Below are 19,645 nucleotides of genomic sequence, written 5' to 3'. Positions count from 1 at the left end.
TAACTGTCTCTGGAACCTCCCTAGTACTTAACAGGCATATGTGTGTCATAGGCACAGCTGGGGGAAGCTGGGGAAGCAAACAGAGATGTTTACATGCCATCAGAGGAAGTCAGTAGAGGTGTTTACAGCAACAGATATGTTTCTATGGTTGAACTAGGAAAGAGACACTTAAGGAATCTATCCAGCCAGAAGTGCTAACAATGGGCTGAATAGCACTGCTCAAATAAAAATCATTCCTTTAACCTTTTCAAGCACACGTTTACAATGAAATTCACACTGGAATGACAACACTGAGCAGTAAATGAATAAGTGCCATCAAACCTTGTTGTGACTTTCAAAGTAGGATTCCTTCTCCAGGCGATCCATCAGGTACTCAAAGACTTCCTGGGGGATTGGCGTTACTCCATCGATGCGCCGCTTGTCGTTCATGATGTCCAGCCAGATGTAGTCTTCCTCATCTATGTCATACTCCACCTCCTCATCCAGCTCCTCCACAGACTTATCTATGTACCTGGGGGGGTGGGGTGGGGGTGGATTACAGGGGAGAGGCAAATGAGAAAGAGACTGAGCTTTAATGTGTGGGATATATAACCACACTTAATCGAGGAGAACCTCTGGAACATATGACATCCAATAAATGATCAGTTCTAGAGAAAGTCCTAATTTGTTAAGAGTGGTGGTCAACCAGACATCTGAGCTTATATGAAGTGTTACGAAAAGTTATGAATATGCTTTTATTGTTGTCACGCAAAATCCTTGTATTTCTTTTTTGTATTATTTGATCAAAACATGAATGTGGCAGTTGTTCTTTAAACTGTGTCAAATTTTTGAATAATATTGGAGATACAAGGTTTTTGCATGACAGCGACAGGATACTTCTAGGTAAGATTTCAAATTTGAATCTTCATAATAAAAAAAACCAAAACAAAAAAAACCTCACACAAGCCACAAATTCGAGTGGTTCAATCTCTCTATAATGAACCGTCTCAGACTAAACCACTGTCAATGACATCTTCCCTGTTAGCATACATAGCCCAAATCATCTTATATACCCCAAAATGGCACAAACGTGCAGATGCACACTTTGGACACCAACTTAGATTTTTGGCCAAGCCATTGCTTTAAAGCAGTAGATGTTCGCATACGGGCCTACCTGTAATAAGACAACGGCCGCGATGGCGCATCTGGCCTCTCTTGATCCAGCTCTCGGAACACTGCCTCAGGGAGCTTCACAGCTGGACCAGTCATGTTCCCATGATGATGGGAGCCCTCCTTCTTCTTCTCTTTACTCTTGTGCTTACCCGCTTTGGGCGTGGCCCCAGCCCCCTTTCCCCCATTGGCTGCCCCAGGGGTGTCTGGCCTGTCCTTCCCATTACCCCCGCCCTCATTCCCGCCCCCATCACCCCCGTTACATGCAGTGGAGCCTCCTCCACCAGAAGTGGGTGCATCCTCAGAATCACTGTCCTCCTCAGACACCACGTCCAGGTCCTCAAAGATGCTGATCCGGTGCACTTTGCCGCTAATCTCCAGCTCAACCATACGCTGAGCCTGGGCATACGTCATAGTCTCCCTGCCAGGGGAATGAGAGCGTTCGGAGCGCTCCGTCGGGCTGCCAGGCGTTCCACTTTGCCCAGGCATTCCAGGGCCACCGCTAGAGTCTGCCCCGTCGGCCGAGCCAGAGAGCGAGACCCGCGGCGGGCGACCCTTGCGCTTCTTCTGGGGCGTGCTTTGGGCAGGAGGAGGGTTGTCGTGGTCATAGTGGTACAGGTGGTACTCAATGCCGCTGTAGCTCTTGTAGACTTTGCGGCAGGTTTCCACGGGGCACTCGTAGGGCGGCTTGGTGGCCCGTAGATTGTGGCAGAACGTTTTCACGTCGAAGTCCAGCCCCATGCTGTCAGCGGACCCTGCAGCGAAGTAGTCCAGCTTACATCTGGAAGAAGAAAAGATAAAAGGAATAAGAGAGTGGGACATATACTCTTCCACTTCACATGCCTAAATTATTCACACAAGAAACAAGCAACTCATTTTCATACATTCATGAGCCCTATGCCGGACAGTGGTGGCTCAGTGGTTAGAGCGAAGGGCTTCAGATAGCAAGGTTGTGGGTTCAATACCCGGGCTCGGCTAGAACCCTCTTTGAGACCTAAGTGGAGCAGTGGTGACTGAGCGTTTAAAGCAAAGTGCTACTGATGGCAAGGTTGTGGGTTTGGCTAGCAACCTTTTGTTGGGCAGTGGTGGCTCAGTAGTTAGAGCAAAGGGCTACTGATGACAAGGTTGTGGGTTCGATACCCGGGCTCGGCTAGCACCCTCTTTGAGACCTATGCGGAGCAGTGGTCACTCAGTGGTTAGAGCAAAGGGCTACTGATGGCAAGTTGTGGGTTCAGCTAGCAACCTTTTGTGGGGCAGTGGTGGCTCAGTAGTTAGAGCAAAGGGCTACTCATGACAAGGTTGTGGGTTCGATACCCAGGCTCGGCTAGCACCCTCTTTGAGACATATGTGGAGCAGTGGTTAGAGTAAAGGGCTACTGATGGCAAGGTTGTGGGTTCGATACCCAGGCTCGGCTAGCACCCTCTTTAAGACCTATGTGGAGCAGTGGTGACTCAGTGGTTAGAGCAAAGGGCTACTCAGGACAAGGTTGTGGGTTCGATACCCGGGCTAGGCTAGCACCCTCTTTGAGACCTATGTGGAGCAGTTGTGACTCAGTGGTTAGAGCAAAGTGCTACTGATGGCAAGGTTGTGGGTTTGGCTAGCAACCTTTTGTTGGGCAGTGGTGGCTCAGTAGTTAGAGCAAAGGGCTACTCATGACAAGGTTGTGGGTTCGATACCCGGGCTCGGCTAGCACCCTCTTTAAGACCTATGTGGTGCAGTGGTGACTCAGTGGTTAGAGCAAAGGGCTACTCAGGACAAGGTTGTGGGTTCGATACCCGGGCTCGGCTAGCACCCTCTTTGAGACCTATGTGGAGCAGTTGTGACTCAGTGGTTAGAGCAAAGGGCTACTGATGGCAAGTTGTGGGTTCGGCTAGCAACCTTTTGTGGGGCAGTGGTGGCTCAGTAGTTAGAGCAAAGGGCTACTCATGACAAGGTTGTGGGTTCGATCCCCGACAGCTCTTTGCTGTCAAGCACTGGCGGCACAGTCAGCTCTGTATTGGGGAGCAAACTATTAAGCAAATTCTCAATATCAAATTGATAAAGTGGTTGATTTAAAAATAGCAGTTCTTCTACATCAGTCCCCTTCCTTTATCCTCCAAACAACCCAACTAGGGCGAAGCAGCGAAAAGCGTAAAAACCACAGGGAATCTAGTACAGCCATAAAGCCACAGACTGCTGGCTCAGGGGACGGCTGGAGAACGTCCCTCATGAGACAGAAACACGCTGAAAATCACCTGAAAAACATAATAAAGCTAAATAACTCATATGAACGAGTTATGAGAAAATAAAGATATGGATTTCAGGTAAAGCGAGATTAGGATAAACTGTTGCTAATAGGCGTGTCACCAAATAGATGTAAACAACTAGGACACCGCTGACCAGCAAAGTTTCCAGAAACAGACCAGGTCTGAGGAAGCTTCTCAAAACGAAGACCATATTAAAAAGCCAGCATAACTTAGAGCAAAGGCTGAAACAGCTTAAAGAACCGCTTTAAAGGAACTAGCTATCTAACGTTAGCGCGAACTGGACACGGCGTGTCGGGCTAAGTGTTTGTAGCTGCAGAGCATCTCAGAGTGCCGAGGTTTCCCTCCACTGGCTCTCCTCCTCCAGGCTCTTCCAACAGGAACACAGCCTTACCGCCACGCTCATTCAGCAGCTGAAAAACACTTAAAAACGCGCAGTCCTGCTCATTTAGCTTCTCTAAGAGAAACGCAGTGCTGCTGTAGGAGCAGGAACCCCCTCACTTTAACCCAGGGTGGTAGCTAAACGTGTGTGCTGATGTACTGTAACCTGTAGTAAGTAGCTCGCGCTACTATGCCTTACTGCAGTGGACGAGTAGCAGGGAGGCTAGCTAACTGCCTCCAGTGTAGCCTAACCTAGTCCCCGGACTAAAAGAGAGGTCCGTCTGCATGACAGACGAGCTGTGTGATGTGTAAATTCATCGAGAACCCGAAGAGGAATCGCTGTAATGCAGGATAATCGCACAACCAGGGCAGATAGGAACTAGTAAACACTCACTACTCCTCCTGGCTCTTGTCAACGGCAGCACAATATCCAGCTTCAGATCCAGCGAAGAAGGACTGAAATCACCCGAGTTTCGCTCGGAGAGTATCGGCGAGTCTAAACGAGCACGGCACTTGTTACAGTGATTTCAAAAGTAAGAAAAATAGCAGGTCAATGAAACTGTAAAGAGAATAATACAGGAACTGAGGCGAACAAAAGGGGCTACAGTTGAAACCCATAGGCGCGTGGCTGCACATTCGCCATTTTCACATGACAGGCTCTGGCAATACAACAGCCAGCCACTACTTGTGGGAAAAAAATATATATGTATATGTTTATGGGTTTTAAAAAAGAACTGACGTTAAATAATGGCGTTTAAATAATAATAATAATAATAATAATAAATATTGTGATACGCACACGTGCCGGATAAAAAAGAATCGTCTATGCTAGCACTACTTCCTTCCTGAGCCTGTTTTAAACCACTTTGCGAATCAGTCGACGACTTTCACGTCGCCGCACACAGCCGTATGCTTCCGCGAGCGGGACCCCACGTCGGTGTCTGGGGGAGAGCGGGAGTGTGCAGTCACCACCGGCCAGTCATAACGGCCCAAACAGAAGCGATTAACTCTTTATTTCGGCGAGACTATGAATATGACAAGCGAATGTGCCAACGCGGATCCGTGGACCGGATCTGCTCCTTTGCGCCATTATTTTGAATTGGGCGCTGTGGCGCGGCTCCGGTAGAGGGCGCTGTTTACCTTTCCCCTTTCGGCAAAATCTGAAATCTTGGAAATACCACTATATTGGCGCCGTGTTTAAATATAACAGATCACAGAGACTCTGTTATAATAGCAACAACGCACAAATACACCGATTCAAATACACCTTTCTTGTAAACCTTTGTAAAATCAGGCAAAGGTCAGTATTGTAGCGGGCGCGTAACGGAGGTGTGGCTTCGCAGCAGCTTCTGGGTTCCGCTTTGTTGTTTTCAGGGGGTTTCAGGGGTCTTTTTTTTTTATTTGCAAAGGAACATGACGTAAATCATAAAAGGTACACAAAGTAAAAAAAAAAAGTCCCAATATATGAAAAAAGTATATTATATTTAATTTTTATTTTTTAAATAACAGCTTATGCAGTTCCCACTTGCAGGCAGGTGAACCTGCTTTTGCTATATGGGTACTAGGTGTTGCTCCTGTGGTTTCCCCTGGTGGTTGCAGCATCAACTGATGTAATATGAGTGGAGGTGTTTTCTGGGTGGTTGGCTTCCAACAGAAAAAGAAAATCTAGTGAAGGGGGTTGATTTTGTGAATCTGTACAGGCCAATTTCTTTTCTTTCTTTTTTTTTTTTTTTCCAGTGGCCATATCCAGCTGGGCATCTGCTCGACTGGAACAATCAAGTTGTAGCACAGCAGAAGACGCCCGATAAAAACCAGGACACCATCATCAAGCACAAAATAATGTTTATTTCTTTCTTTAAACATGTACAGAGTCTTTGTTATTGGAGTGCAGCTTGTTTGGGCTGAGCTGAATAACGTAATGCAGAGGGGGTGTATTCTAGGGAGAAGCAATCAGGAACAAAGCCTCAATAACAACAAAAAAAACAACAAAACAGAACAAAAAAACTGGACTATTAGCAGTTAACAATAAATAATAGAGTTCCACATCTGAGAAAGGGTTATACACACTTGGCAAAGTGGATGCGAAATACAAGAAGTAACAGAGGACAAAAATCTCGTACTAGAAGTGTTCCACCCAAAAAGCAGAGGATTCTGCATAATAGCCTATATAAAAAGTCCAATTCAAACTGAATTGATGGAATAAAGATTTACACGAGGAAAAGGCCCCAAAAGAAACAAACAAACAAAAAAAATCAAATAAAAAAATGGAAGTTGTACAAAGCTGAGGAAATATACATACATTAATTACAGGCGACCTGTACAATTCACAGCTTGGCAGAACCACGGCTTACGACCTCCTCGAACATGGTGTACAAATAGTGGCTCCTTTTCATTTATTTATTATTTGTTTATTTATTTTAAGGAACCGTGTAGTGGAGAGCCTGACCATGCTGGTCTAAGTATTCAGTGGCTAAGGTCAGGCTTTGATTGTGAAAAAAGAGGGGAGTGAAGTTATATAGTAGTGTCCCTAGGACGCAAGGCCATCCCGCTCAAAATCAGACCCACCATCATGCTCCACCCACCAGTATTTCCCCACTAACAAGACACAGCCTTCTTTCATATCAACTGTTACGAGGTTCGACGAGACAAGCTTGTATGCTTGTTGGTATAGAGCGGATGTAGCATTTTCTTCCATGGTAGCATGGTGGCAAATTTGGTTGCATTAGCAACACCACAGTCCAGCTCCATAGCATAGCCTTTTATACAGTCTCAACCTTAAGCAGCGACTCTAAAAAGAAAGAATTTCTGGGACCTCGCAACTACAAATGAACGCATTTGTGGGCGGAGCACGGCTAGGAGGTCAATTATGACCATGCGACACTTCTTCACAGACGTCAATACGTCATGTAAATTCTATATACACGCACACACACGCAGCAAGATTATCTGAACATTGCAGAAGTCGGATCTGCTGTTCACATGGCTTAGGGCTGGATTTTCTCAGTTTGCACGCACACATCTAGAAAAGACTTGGTCAGTTTGTAGGAGCCAAGTCAATGTATTGCCTTAGTGTACATACTGTGTGCTTGTGTGTATAGTCACGGTCACTCACCACTCATTTATTTAAGCTATATATGGGTCACTCAAGACACGCTAGCAGCCTTTCGGGAGGGGAGGGGAGGGGGGGGGCTAAGCTGTTTTTAATAGCTCGCCTGAACGAGTCTACTGATTGCACTGCCCTACACAGAAAAAAAGAAATACAACTCCAATACAAATACAAAGTGCCAGTCAACAGAGCTGTAACAACATAAACGATAAAATCATAGTAACCACAAACTAGTTCACAAAGTTCATTTTAGTCAGTGTATGGAACGCTAGGCAGTCCTGTACAGTGCCAAATACTGGCCCTGGATTGCGGATAAGGCTAGTGGCAAGGCCATTTCTGAAAGCTTTCTCTTCTATTTAAATCGCTCATGAAATGAGGTGAAATTGCACTCCTCAAATGTTACGTAGCTACGCAGTCACCCCCTCCCACCCCAAACACACTGGCAATACTGCATAGCCAATTCAACGTAGCGACACTGTCCCACTGACAATGCTACATTCTGAGATACCAATACCATGTGTCCAACACCACCCCCCCTCCTTTTCCAACAAGCTAAAAGAAAAAGAAAAAGAAAAAAACCCAATCAGATTTTTTTGTAAACTTTATGGTGAGCATGCAAACAGGTTTTCCTGCCCCTCCCTCCAAAATACACTGCGTTCCCAAGCACAATGTGACATCTAACATTTCCAACAAACGCAGTAAATGGGTTGGTAGGGCCCAAGTGGCCAACAGTTTACGATGCTGCAATGTTGGAACAAAGCATCTGAGAATTCACATTGTGCTTGGAAACTGGTTTGTGTCTGGACCTTAACCCTAAAAAGGTCTGCACAAGGTTATTTTTTATGGTGTTAGGAAAACAATGTTGTTACACACTTGCTGTCAAATTAAGAGCATGGCTCATGCAATGCTTTGTCTGAAGGGCATTTAAAAATGTAAACAATCGAGCAACAACTAAATAAATGGGGAAAACAAAAACAACAAACAAACATTTAACATAAAATGATTCAGGGCACATGGGCGTGCCGGCCTTTTGAAGACTCACTGTTTTTTCATTGGGAAATTTATTTATCAAGGCACTACGTTCTCCTCGAGACTCTCTTTTGGATGTAGGGAATCTGCAATGTGGTCTGAGACTGTTCTTTGAGTATACTGTGGGTAAACACACAAAAGCAATCAAACAAAACACAAAAGAAAAACACCACAACAACCTTAAGGTAACACAACCAGAGCCATAGATCTGCGTTTTCAAAAATACAGGCTGAGATTGTGTGCTAGCAAGCCTGATAACAGGTAGGTTAGATAGTGACCGTGCTTTTGAAATGATCTGCTTCTCCTCAGGGTCATCTTTGAGTGTTTGTGTATCTACAGCTCTGGTGGCCACCATCATAGACCTTTCTGTATATTCTCTTCTAGGCCTGTGAAACAGTGATTTGCTGAATTGTGGTGGACAAAAGCATGACAAAAAAGAAACACATGAGGTTATGACCAATTATGGCTGTAGAATTCATAAAGGCCATAGTGATACATTGCAGACAAATGCAGACGTACTTGCACTCGCTCCGGCACACGTGCACATACACACACACTATTTACAGGCTCCGGGGGTGGGGGTGGGGGGGTTGTGGTGGTTATGTACATGTGCTCCTGCGGTCAAAGGCAGAAGTTCGCTGACATCATTAACACTGGACCAATGCAAAAAAACCAACAAAAAAACCCCAAACAAAAACAAAAACAAAAAAAAACTATGGGTATCGTAGTTTCAGTGCAAGGACAAGGTTGCCCTCACACAGTGTGTAGATGCAGGCCCTGGTGTTGCAGGCCTCTAACCAACGACTCTGGCAAGAGTGCCAGAGAGTAGAGTTACTGATTTAGCCAAAATGAATATCAATTCTATACTAATGTACTTAGCTTTGCATTACAAAGAAACACAAAGTTACTCAAGTTGTTGGCCCAGGAACATTGCTCATGGAATGGGTTGGAGAATGTTGGGTGATGCAAGTTACACAGTTCTAGCGCTGCCAGGGCACACGGGGGTGTCCGAGCCTTTCAGCGCCATGGGAAAGGCTTGTAGTGCAGGGTTGGCCAATGCAGGAAAGGGCACCATACCCGCCGCGCCAAGCATGTTCACTGAGCCCATCGTGCCAACTGGACAAGGAATACCAGGCCACTGGGTCTGGTACCCGGGGGTTGGCATCACCCCTCCAAAAGGACCCGTGGGAAGCAGGTAGCCAGCAGGCTGGAGGACAGGTGAGGGTGTAGTGCTGAGGGCAGGGGGCACTGCCGGACCCATTGCTGCTGAGAGCGGGCAGGGGAGTGGCAGCTGAAACTGTAATGAGCTTGGAGGAACTGGAGGCCTCATCTGCACACAGGAATGAGAGGAAGGGGGGGAGAGGTTACAAGTTAGTGAGAGCATGCTCAGAAGGGTGCAACAGTCCTGGTTTTGGAGGGAACCCCATGTTTTTGGCTACATTGCAGGACCAAAGCCTTGCTGGACCTCTTACAAGGTTAATGTTTACCTAGGTGAACTCAGCACATAACTAATTTAACTGCTCTTAACCAGCAAACATATGCTCATGTCATGGGTGTAACCTAAACTAGGTGGGTTCCAGGTGGGCATGGTCTCTGAGGGGGTTTGTATGAGTTACTGGGACTCAGTCAGGCTTTTTCAAATGGGCCCCATTGTTACAGTTCACCCTAATTTCACATGGGTCCCACCTGCAGTGTGCTACCACCCAGAGGGTTTAAATATTCAAACCTTCCTGGTCCCGTCACTGACTCTGGTGGCCATCCATAGGCGGGGCCAACATGGAGCCCAGGAACAAAACTTTCTGGTTCCCAGTTGGGCTACCCATACAGGCCCCACTTGGACAAGCTGTATGGGTAGAAGCAAATGGTATGTTCCAAAGCTGTTTTTCTCTCAAGTGAACCTGAATCCTGACATTTTTAGATTAGATTTTACTCTTGTTTTATTCTCAAGAGTGCTGAACATTGTATGGTCTTACCCCCTACTCATAAACAAACAGCCCATGATTTGACTAAAAGATATTTTCACAAAAAATACTAAAGCTAGGAGGAATCAGCCACATGCCAAATATTTAGACGTATGCATGTGGGCCAAGTAAGGCATTTGGACTGAAAAAGAAAAGTGGTAAAAGTAGGGGGGGGATGGGGGGAGTACCTGATTTGTAGCTCCACTCATACGTATGGAAGTTGCCTTGAAGTCCTGATGACGTTGCTGCTGTTTAATCTGGTTAAGCGAGGGGCGTGGCTGAGGGGCGGCAGCAAGAGTTTCTTTTGCCCAGTCGTCCACGAGCTTGTGCAAGTCATCAGTGAAGGTCCCGGTTTTATTGTTGCTGTTGTTCGTCTGAGCCTGAGCCAGCGTTGTGATTGGCCGAGGAGCTGGTGCAGGTGTAACCACAGGAGGTGGGACTGATTGCTGATTGGATGCTGTGGTCACAGGAGTGGCACCAGTGCTGTGCGAGGACCCTGTAAAAGACAGTTAATATTTAAAAAAAAAAAAAAAAGATCCACGATTTGATAAGTAAATAAAAAAAGGGCATATATATAGGCATAGAAACCCTGTTTGCCTGAGCTGTCAATCAACTGGCTGCTTCTGGGGTTAAGGCGGTAAACACACTACACAAAGGATGAGAAATACTGAAGGGTCAAATTACATTAGACCAATTAAAACAAAGCCTCTTGACTATTAAAGGTGCCTTAGAATCAAAAAATTTATTCATCTTGGTATAGTTGAATAATGAGAAATTAGTGCGGACATAGTAACTCTTGAACACTTATGTCCTCCTTTAACGGAAAATCTGACATTCAAAAATTAGTCAAAAACTCTTCTGTATTAGTACTGCGTTTTTGTTTTTTTTGTTTTTTAAAGAATTTACATCCTCAAAACATATATTACACCCAGCCCACCAGCAAAAGCCCTAGTCAAAGCTGGAAAAATGTGACCACAACCTTAGAAAAATATGGCGTTGTTAATGCTGGGGAGCAGCACATGACCCCCAGACTCTACCAGCTATGGAAATACGGGTTGCTATGCGGTCCAGGCCTTGCTCCAGTCCACAACTTGTTTTGTGCCAATATCCACAGAAGGGGAGCTCAAACTCTGCTCCCATTGGTTTTCGTTTTACCAGGTGCGAACAGGGATCTGGGCTTTTACAGCCTCTCTTCTTAAACATCCACTTCCACAAAAACAAGCTAGACTACCTCAACTGAACCCCAAACTAGAGCTAACCTGACATCAGAAGGGAAAGTCCAAGCTACCCCCCCCCTCTCAAAACTGGTCAGACACAAGCCAAACCCATGGAAATGAACAGAAGCAAGGCTACATGCATAACCAGCTACAACCTATTTAGCAGCAACACAATCAGGAAGACTCAGGAATAATGGCAGTGGTTTTATTACAGAGTAAAAAAACTTGTGATTATGCTGGTGATGTAAACCGGCCAATAAAAGTAGAACTCTGTTTATTCATTTATATATAACAAGCCCTGTGTAAAAGGAATATCCGCTCGTTTTGTTCTGAGGCAAAACAACAGGGTTGTAAAATAAGCTTGTTAAACACCATCTGAGCATTTTCCACCCCAACCAGTGTCACATACTATTTATATGACAAATAACTTCATATACTTAGCATATGCATTCTTTGGCACCTTTAATGTTCACCATCTCTAGCCTTTTATGAGTTAATTCTGCACAAGGTTGTGGTCTCATTGTTTTCATTATTCATTTTAAATTTGAGGGGTTTAATAAGCAGCCAAATGATTAATGAACCCACGAGCACGACTGCTAAAAACAATAATGCCAAACAATCAAAGAAAAAGTTGCACACATTGAACATAACAGAAATAGCAAAATCACTGCAGTCACGCCACATATCGCCATGCACTAGAAAAAAAACCCAGAAAACGTTAAACGAATAGAGTGATGACACCATCATCAAAACTTTCCACATACTGCTGCACACTATTGCAAACAGAAGACGACTGCAGCAGCACCAACTCACACGTGGCCATGCCAAGAGACAGAAAAAGAAAAAAAAAAAAAAGAAAAGGAAGAAAGTCAAAGGGTTGGTGAGGGGGAGAAAGGAAGAGGAGACAGAAGAAGAGTAAATAGGATAGTTACTACTACTGCGCTCTTTGCCTAGACATAGTCGTTTCAGAGTGGACCCTATAGAGAGGCAAAACAATACAGACACACATGGTTAGGGGGGGGGAGGCAGGAAACAACACACCACACAGCTCATTGGACAAGCTGCTGGAGAGCCAAAGACAGCGGCCAATCAGTGAACAGAAACAGGATCAGGAGGAGGAGGAGGTGCTGGGAGATTTAATTAGGCAGTAAAAGTTGGGGGTTTGGAGGAAGGTGGGTGTAGGTGATCTATTCGAGAAAAGGACCCTGATGAGTAACAAAGACAAAAGCTGAAACTGTAATTAACCTGAGTGTAACAGCTACAAATGGAAGCGACCCAATAGCTACTAAACCTACCAAAAGCAAGTCAATCAGCCAAGACCTGTTCGATGCCCAAAGTTAGTTTCAGTTGGAGCCGGAGCTTTAAGGCTTTAAGGCCAACGTAGTCAACAAGTAATGGAAGCTTGTCTATAGGGCCAATTGGTATCATCCAAACTGCACCAAACATTCTGATTAATTGATGACTTTTGGAGCAAGTCTAGTCTTCAAGCTTAGCATTTCAAAAAGCCAAAGTTTGTGAGATTAATAAAAATGTGTGGCAGAAGCTCAGTAATGGTGGAAGCAGAGGAGGCGGACAAATTCATTTTGATCAAATCTGACAATAGAAGTCTAACCTGCGACATTGCTTACTCCAGTCATCACACTTTCCCCTATTGCATTTATAGGTAACTGGTTAATGGGTTGATGCCATGTCTCCATCACAATTTTAACTGGTTATGACGGGCCAGTATTATATATATATTGTTTTTAAATTTCAGCCTCAAGTGTAAAATGGCAAAAAGCCAAAGTGGAAGGTCTCAGAGGAGACCTTTGATTGATCAAATCCGACAATAGGTCAGACTTGCGAGACTTCTATAGACAGAAGACATGGCTTACTCCAGTTTCACAGACATGTTTCCCAGTGTGTTTTTAGGTAACTGGGTCATGGGAGGATACCATCTCTCCAAGGCAACTGTAACTACTTATGACCGGTTATTATATAAAGGAAAGCAAATTAAATTTGGCCTAGTGTTGTTTATTAGGGCGCAAAGTTTATTAGGCGCAACATTTTCAGCCTGCTGGGCCTCTTAAGGGACATCTGTGATTCTGATCTGATTTTTGTTTATGCTCTTTAAATATTCCACCACTTAATCATAAAGGACATTATATATAATTGACATTGGCAACAAGAGCACAGCTATAGGTTTAATGTTGTCATTAAGGGAGCGAGAAAAATAAAAGCATTGTTTTCCAATCCCAGTTCAAGCTCTGCACATTTTGGTCATTTCTAGCAATCCTGCACAGACGCACAGACTAACTAGGCAGATGCACACAGGGGTGCAGCAGCTTTGTTTGCATTTGCAAATATTTTACGTCTCACATTTGTGCCATAGTTTGCACTGCAGAAGACGGATTTGCAGAAGACGCACTAGTTATCTTACATTTTAGCTTTAGCAGCCTCCATCACACACACCTCCTCCTCATCCCACACAAAAAACAAATACTTTAACCTACAAGAATGTTCCTTAATTTCCTTAATTATTGTTAACATGGCTAGATTCTTTCCCCTTAAGAATTCAATATGACCTGATGTTTCCCCTGACACCCTGAGCTCAGCTAAGCACCAATAATTATATAACAGGTGCGTTAGAGTAGAGCAAATTTGCAGGGCAAAGGGTACTTTAAGATCAGGATTGGTAAACAATGACTTGATGGTTTAGATTTGGAAATACTTAATTGCAGTGTAATAATTTAAAGCCTACAATTGATCGCATGGGGAGAAAAATGGATATTGCTTTATTAATTTCCGAATTGTGGGGGCAGGACAGATCTGTAAATACAAACATTTTAAAACAGAAGTAAATAAGAACAAGAAATTAAATTAAATTAAAAGTAAGCTACAATTAAAACAATAACAAGATCAATTTGCTGATATTTAAGCAAAATAAAGAAATATATATATAAAAAAAAAAAAAGACTACAAAGTGAGTAGCAGAGGCAGCCTTTTCTTTGTTTAAAGAGAAAGTCATGCAGTGGAGAGCCAGAGAGGAAGAAGGGAGGTAAGAATTCAAAATACAGCCCTGATGGTCTCCAAAGTGACCCTGGCTCGTGCCTCTGGCATGCACGTCTTCCGAATCCAAACATGAGACCGCGCCAATCATCCTCTTACGCTGGCATGGGGACTTTTTTTTTTTTTTTTTTTTTTTTTTTAAATAAATGTGACCCGAGCGAGCCAGGGACGATTAGTGAAAGAAAGAAAGCACATGTACAGAAGATACAAAGGCTTTGGCAGACACCCACAGGTATATAACTCTCAAAAAAAGGGTTCCAGGTTTGGAAGGCCCATGTTTGGGGGAAGACAGGGTTAACATTATCTGGTAAGCAGAAGCGGAGCACAAAGCGTTTGTATGAAAGAAAATGACTAGACCAGTACAGGTAACGGAAACAGAGAGCCTGAAGAGCTGACTGAGAGACAACATGATGGGCAAGTGGGAAAATGTTCAAATCGCAGTACAAATGAATAGTGTATGGCTGAGAGTGGTGATGTTGAGTGGGTCTCTGGGGATATTTAGGGGAGACGAATAGATAAAGCAAGGAATAAAAGTAGTAAAGAAAAGAAAAGCCCTATTGGGACAGGATTCGTTTTGCATGGGGAGGTGGGGTAATGTAATTATTCCCAGAGTGGGACACTGATTTTAGATTCTGCAGTCTTTTACTCTCTGTAATACTAGCCGTAAGAATAACCTCAGGTTACACTCATCCAGTGATTGACTGACATGTGGGTAAACGTTCCAAAATGTCCTGTGGAAAAGCTGTTTTTCCTGGATTTTGAGTTTATGTACGGCACAAATACCACAGGTCGTTCAAGTCTGTGGCAAACCTGCATTCAAATCCAAAAGACGAGCCAAAGGACCCCTCAGAGGTGCGGTACTGCCTACAAGTGTTATGATTATGTAGCAGCTAATTTTCAAAACACTACAATTTCATTATTCGAGCGGTCGTTACCACTTTGTTTGGAGGCGACTACAGTATGCAAGTTTAGTCGCTACGCCCATCTCAGGATAACAAGGGGGGGGGGGGGGGGGTAAAAATGGTAAAAATACATTACTGCACCTCCCCATGTAACACTAAACCAGTCTTAAGAAAACCAAAGGAGAGCGAGAGAGAGAGCGAGAGAGAGAGCGAGAGAGAGAGCGAGAGAGAGAAAAAAACTGACAGACAGGGTCGAAGAGATGGGTGAAGGATGGATGAGTGGAGTAAAGTAGAAAAGAACAAATACAAACAGATGGACAGAGACACGGGTCCACTGAGGAATCTAGTGCGCGGTTTGCTACTAGATTTATAGGTGACTCTCTCGGATGTTTGGTGGTAAACGGTCCAGCCTGTGAAAAACGAATATAAAAGGAAGAGAGAAGAAAGAGAGGAGAGAAAGAGGGAGAAAGAGAAAGAGAGAGAGTGGTGTAACAGCGAACACATCAGGGCTCAGAGACCCGCATCATCTCAGCATTGTCAGTAAGGCACAGCCAAAGACAACAGGACTTTTATGATGGATGGGTGAGAGTGAGTGTGCTGAACAGTGTTCCTTGCTGACACTTGACTTTATTTTTTTTGGGGGGGGGGGGGGGGGGTGTATCAGGTTAAGTTAGCCAACAGTGCCCTCTTGTGATCACCAAGTTAGGATCAGGACACCTCAATCTAATGATCTTAGCTTCCATATTAACCACACTGTAGACTGTAGTGTGAAGAGCTGACCTGTCGTGAGAGATGCACTGAACTGTGCACTGCTCGAAAGCCTTGTGTATGGCAGAGTGTACATAATCTTAACTGTAACAATCAGTCAAAGACTGCCTGAAGTCTGGAACCCATGGACACCACCAAATGCAGAGTAGCCTTCCGATAAATGCCTTGCCAGGACTCTGCAATAGTCTTCCGTTGCTGCTTGTTTGTGGGTCTTTCTGCTTTGAATATGGTCTTCGGTAAGTGCAAATCATGCTCAAGTCAGGTGACCGACTTGGCCATTTAACCCATTCACAAGTGAATTCTGCCAGTCTGTGATGATCCACATAGAGGCACAAGCAGTGTGACGTTCTAGATTTTGACCATTACTCAGCAATGTAAGTCAGCACGTGGGGAATCAGTGGGCAAAAAGCAAGTCTTTACTGGTGAGACCATACTTGGTAGAGGGTCAAGAACATTTCAATTCCAAGCCTTAAGCAGAGCTTTGGTTGCTTTCGGGATATGTTTAGGGTCATTATCCACCTGTACTGCAAAGCATTATCCTATTAGTTTTGCAGTATTCATCCTACTACTTCTATCAGCAGTCACATCATTAATAAACACCAGTGGCCCAGTTCCATTGGCAGCATTTTATACATGCTCACGCCATAACAGTACCTCCACCATGTTTGACAGATGTGGTATGCTTCAGATCTCAAACAAAGTCTTCTCCAATCTCAAGTAACAGATTTTTCTGTATGAACAATCTTGTTGCAAAACAGTAGGCAGGACCTTTCCCCATCAGCCTAGTGTGGCCTTTCTGTTTGAGTGTTACAAGTATTTTGCATATTTAGCAAACCCTCTGTATTCTCATTTATAAAGAAGTCTCTTCATAGTAGACATCGTAGACTTTGACTGTGATCTGCCTACATTTTAGAGGGTGGGGTTTTGACTTGAAGGGTTTTTTTGTCACCAAGGGGAAAACTAAATCTGCAATTGCCTACTCGAGTTGTCTTCAGTGGATGGAGATTTGGCCACTTAATGTTTCTGCCATCTCTCCAATAAGTTTTAGCTTTGTTTTCTCAGCCTAATGATGGCCTCCTTCACTTGCATTAACACCTCTTTGGTCTAAGAGACTTTTTGCTGCTGGCAAGTATGTGAATCTAAAAATGTCAAGTCAAGTCAAGTCAAATTTATTTGTATAGCGCTTTTTACAACTGTTGTCGTCACAAAGCAGCTTTACATAATTAGTACTTAATAAAGAACAGAGACAAAGAAGAAAGAAGGAATAACATGAAGCGTCAAAGACCCCCGTGAGCAAGCCAACGGCAACAGTGGCAAGGAAAAACTCCCTCAGAGCTGGAGGAAGAAACCTTGGGAGGAACCAAGGCTCGCAAGGGGCTAACAAAAATGTATTTTTTGTTATAAGATCTGAACCTCAACTCAGCTTTTGCAAACTTTTTTTTTTTATTTCTCCTGCTTTAACCACTCCCTTAAAGGCTTGCTTGTGCATTCAGGGTGTTGTCTTGCTGCATGATCCACTTAATGGAAGCTTCAGTTCACAGACAAGACAATCAGACATTCAGCCTAAAGAATCCAGAACCTATAGGTCCATTTATAAAAGCAAGCTGTCCCAAGGAAGCAAAGCAGCCCATCATCATGATGCTTCCCCTTTGCTTGACAGTTGGGTTTTCACCCAATGGTGGCACTTCATTTGATGACGAGTAGTGGCTGTGCTATTCTTTCATTCACAGCACTCTTATTCAGTGATTGCCTGGTTGTGGACTCATGAACACTGACATTACTCACTGCAAGCGAGGCCCAAGATGTTACCCTGGGGTTCTTTGCAACTTGCATTAATATTGTTTATCAAATGCTTGGGTTGATTTTTGCTGGCCAGATACACCCTGAGTGTAAGTGGTGCTGAATTTCCTCCATTTGTATAATATAGAAAAGTTTATTTGGTGATATAAACTTTGGACACCAATATTTTACTGTCTGCTGGCAACACTTTATGCCCATGTCACATTTAGTATCAGTAATTGCTAGAGCATAGGAAAGCTAATCCCAGATCAGCTTTAATGGACATCTGACTCACAACGGTGTATCCTGGCAAACTCTGCCATACACAACTCCTTACTTCACTGGATGTGCGATGCTTGTCAAAGTCATGCATCCAATATGACGGACGTGTCTTCTCCAAGTGTCCATCACCTCCTACAGCTTTGCGTCTGAGCTCAAGATTGTATGTATGTGCGTGCATGTATGACACACAGATGGGGGAAGTCTAAGCATGCCAGAAATGCATCACATGATCATGCAAAGTTGTGTGTTTTGCACCTTCACAGAGACTCATATGTGGGTACTGTAAGAGGGTGTGGGAGTATATGACACAGCGAGAGATTAGACTGAAGGTGCCACTGACGCACACTGGCTGATAAAGTACACAGGGATTATGGCTTTCTTTATGGCTACTGAAGGTGCCGAGTTGTTACCTTGTCCAGGAGGCGTGTGTGTGGGTGAGCCGTAGATGTTGTCAGAAGAGAGAGAGACTTTGAGCGAGCAGGGCTGCTGGGTTTGGACTGGCTGCAGGGGTTCTGATACCGGACTCTGCAGGGTGGCCATGCTGGAACCCACCGAGCTGTTACACAGACCTGAGCTCTTGGCTGGGGAAGTTGATGCACTGGAACAGGTCTCGGCTACAGAGATACAAACACAGTTCTACAATGCATGGAAAATGCAAGAACATACAGCTTTCCTTTCTCTGCTCTGTAGATTTGAAACAAAGGAAGGTACCCTAGAATTGAAAACTGTATTAACTCAGAAAACACGAATAATAAAAGTTGAGTACTTGGAAATGACAGACTCTTTATTGAACCAAAAAAAAATTCCAAACCCCAAACCACCCAAACTGTCTTGACTAATCATCTCTTTATTCTAACAGAATGCTGCCAAGAATAGGGCAACACTATTCAATAAGATTTGGGGAATAATTACAATAAAAAAATTAAAATGTTATTGTTACAGTGCCAAGATATTCTAGGCTATGCTAAGCTACGCTACATTTCTACACTGAACTGCCATAGTGCTGTAAACCAGCAAACAAAAACAGTTGGACAACATTTCGATTCTGAACTGCCTTAAGTGGAAGCTATATTTAAGAATGCTGCCCACGCACATATACATGCGTGCTTACCTCTGCTGCTTTTGAGCTGTTGCACCATTGGGTTGAGGAGCTTGCCTGCCTTGAGTTTGTGTTTGGAGGCTCTGCGGCGGCGGCCAGTGGGGGGTGCTGCATGCAGGAAGCCCACGCTGGGTGGCACAGAGTGGCCCAACCGAGAGTACAGCTGCTCTATCTCGCTTCTCTGATGAGCCTGCAGCTCTGAGATTTCCTTCATATGCCTGAGAGATGAAGGAGAAATTACAAGGATTACATGTATGTTTCTGCACGCATTTATCATGTGTAATCCCATAGAGTGATGTTTTACTCATATTAAAAGACTTTCTTATCTAGCTAATGAACTGATGATGCAAAGACTATCTTCACATGTAGTTTTGTGAAGCTAAGGAAATATTGCATGCATGGGTGTGACAGTAATATTACTAACAGAATAATAGGCAAGCAGAGGAGTACAGTTGTGCCCCTCCAATTTGTGTGCGCCCCAGTACAAGTAGTTTTGAAATGGCGGTCAATTTATATTCTCTAGAAACTGACTGAAGGACAATTTTTAGAGCTTTAAAATCTGAACAATAAAATGACTACAGGAGGAGTGTTTCTCGTAGATTCTACAAACCTACATAAGAATCACACTTGTTTATATGATCATTTAACTAAAATGATGCAGATCCGACGTGGCTGATCTGA

General features: G+C 44.0%; 2 protein-coding genes across 6 annotated transcripts in view; both read right to left on the bottom strand.

Annotated features, from left to right (window-relative positions):
- brpf1 (bromodomain and PHD finger containing, 1) overlaps positions 1-4,409 on the bottom strand; it is a 28,824-nt gene extending 24,415 nt beyond the window's left edge. Inside the window, exons 1-3 of the mRNA XM_072682218.1 lie at positions 4,168-4,409; positions 1,154-1,930; positions 322-511 (exon numbers count right to left, since the gene is read on the bottom strand). Coding sequence (XP_072538319.1) covers positions 322-511; positions 1,154-1,890 — 927 coding nt within the window. The 5' untranslated portion in view covers positions 1,891-1,930; positions 4,168-4,409. The remainder of the gene's footprint in view (positions 1-321; positions 512-1,153; positions 1,931-4,167) is intronic.
- Positions 4,410-5,598: 1,189 nt separating this feature from the next.
- Positions 5,599-19,645, bottom strand: part of LOC140557606 (serine/threonine-protein kinase WNK2-like) — an 82,165-nt gene continuing 68,118 nt past the window's right edge. For 2 of the 5 annotated variants that reach the window (XM_072682213.1, XM_072682212.1), the window contains 6 exons: positions 18,977-19,182; positions 18,276-18,479; positions 15,348-15,446; positions 12,019-12,063; positions 10,058-10,365; positions 5,599-9,238 (listed from right to left, as the gene is read on the bottom strand). In XM_072682213.1, the coding sequence (XP_072538314.1) occupies positions 8,879-9,238; positions 10,058-10,365; positions 12,019-12,063; positions 15,348-15,446; positions 18,276-18,479; positions 18,977-19,182 (1,222 nt within the window). In that variant the 3' untranslated portion in view covers positions 5,599-8,878. The remainder of the gene's footprint in view (positions 9,239-10,057; positions 10,366-12,018; positions 12,064-15,347; positions 15,447-18,275; positions 18,480-18,976; positions 19,183-19,645) is intronic. The other 3 variants (XM_072682214.1, XM_072682216.1, XM_072682217.1) reach the window with 3 other exon arrangements.

The sequence above is a fragment of the Salminus brasiliensis genome, chromosome 6, assembly GCF_030463535.1.
Source record: "Salminus brasiliensis chromosome 6, fSalBra1.hap2, whole genome shotgun sequence".
Taxonomy (NCBI): domain Eukaryota; kingdom Metazoa; phylum Chordata; class Actinopteri; order Characiformes; family Bryconidae; genus Salminus; species Salminus brasiliensis.
Note: the sequence above shows the minus strand (reverse complement) of the source record. Positions and strands in the feature narration are given on the sequence as shown.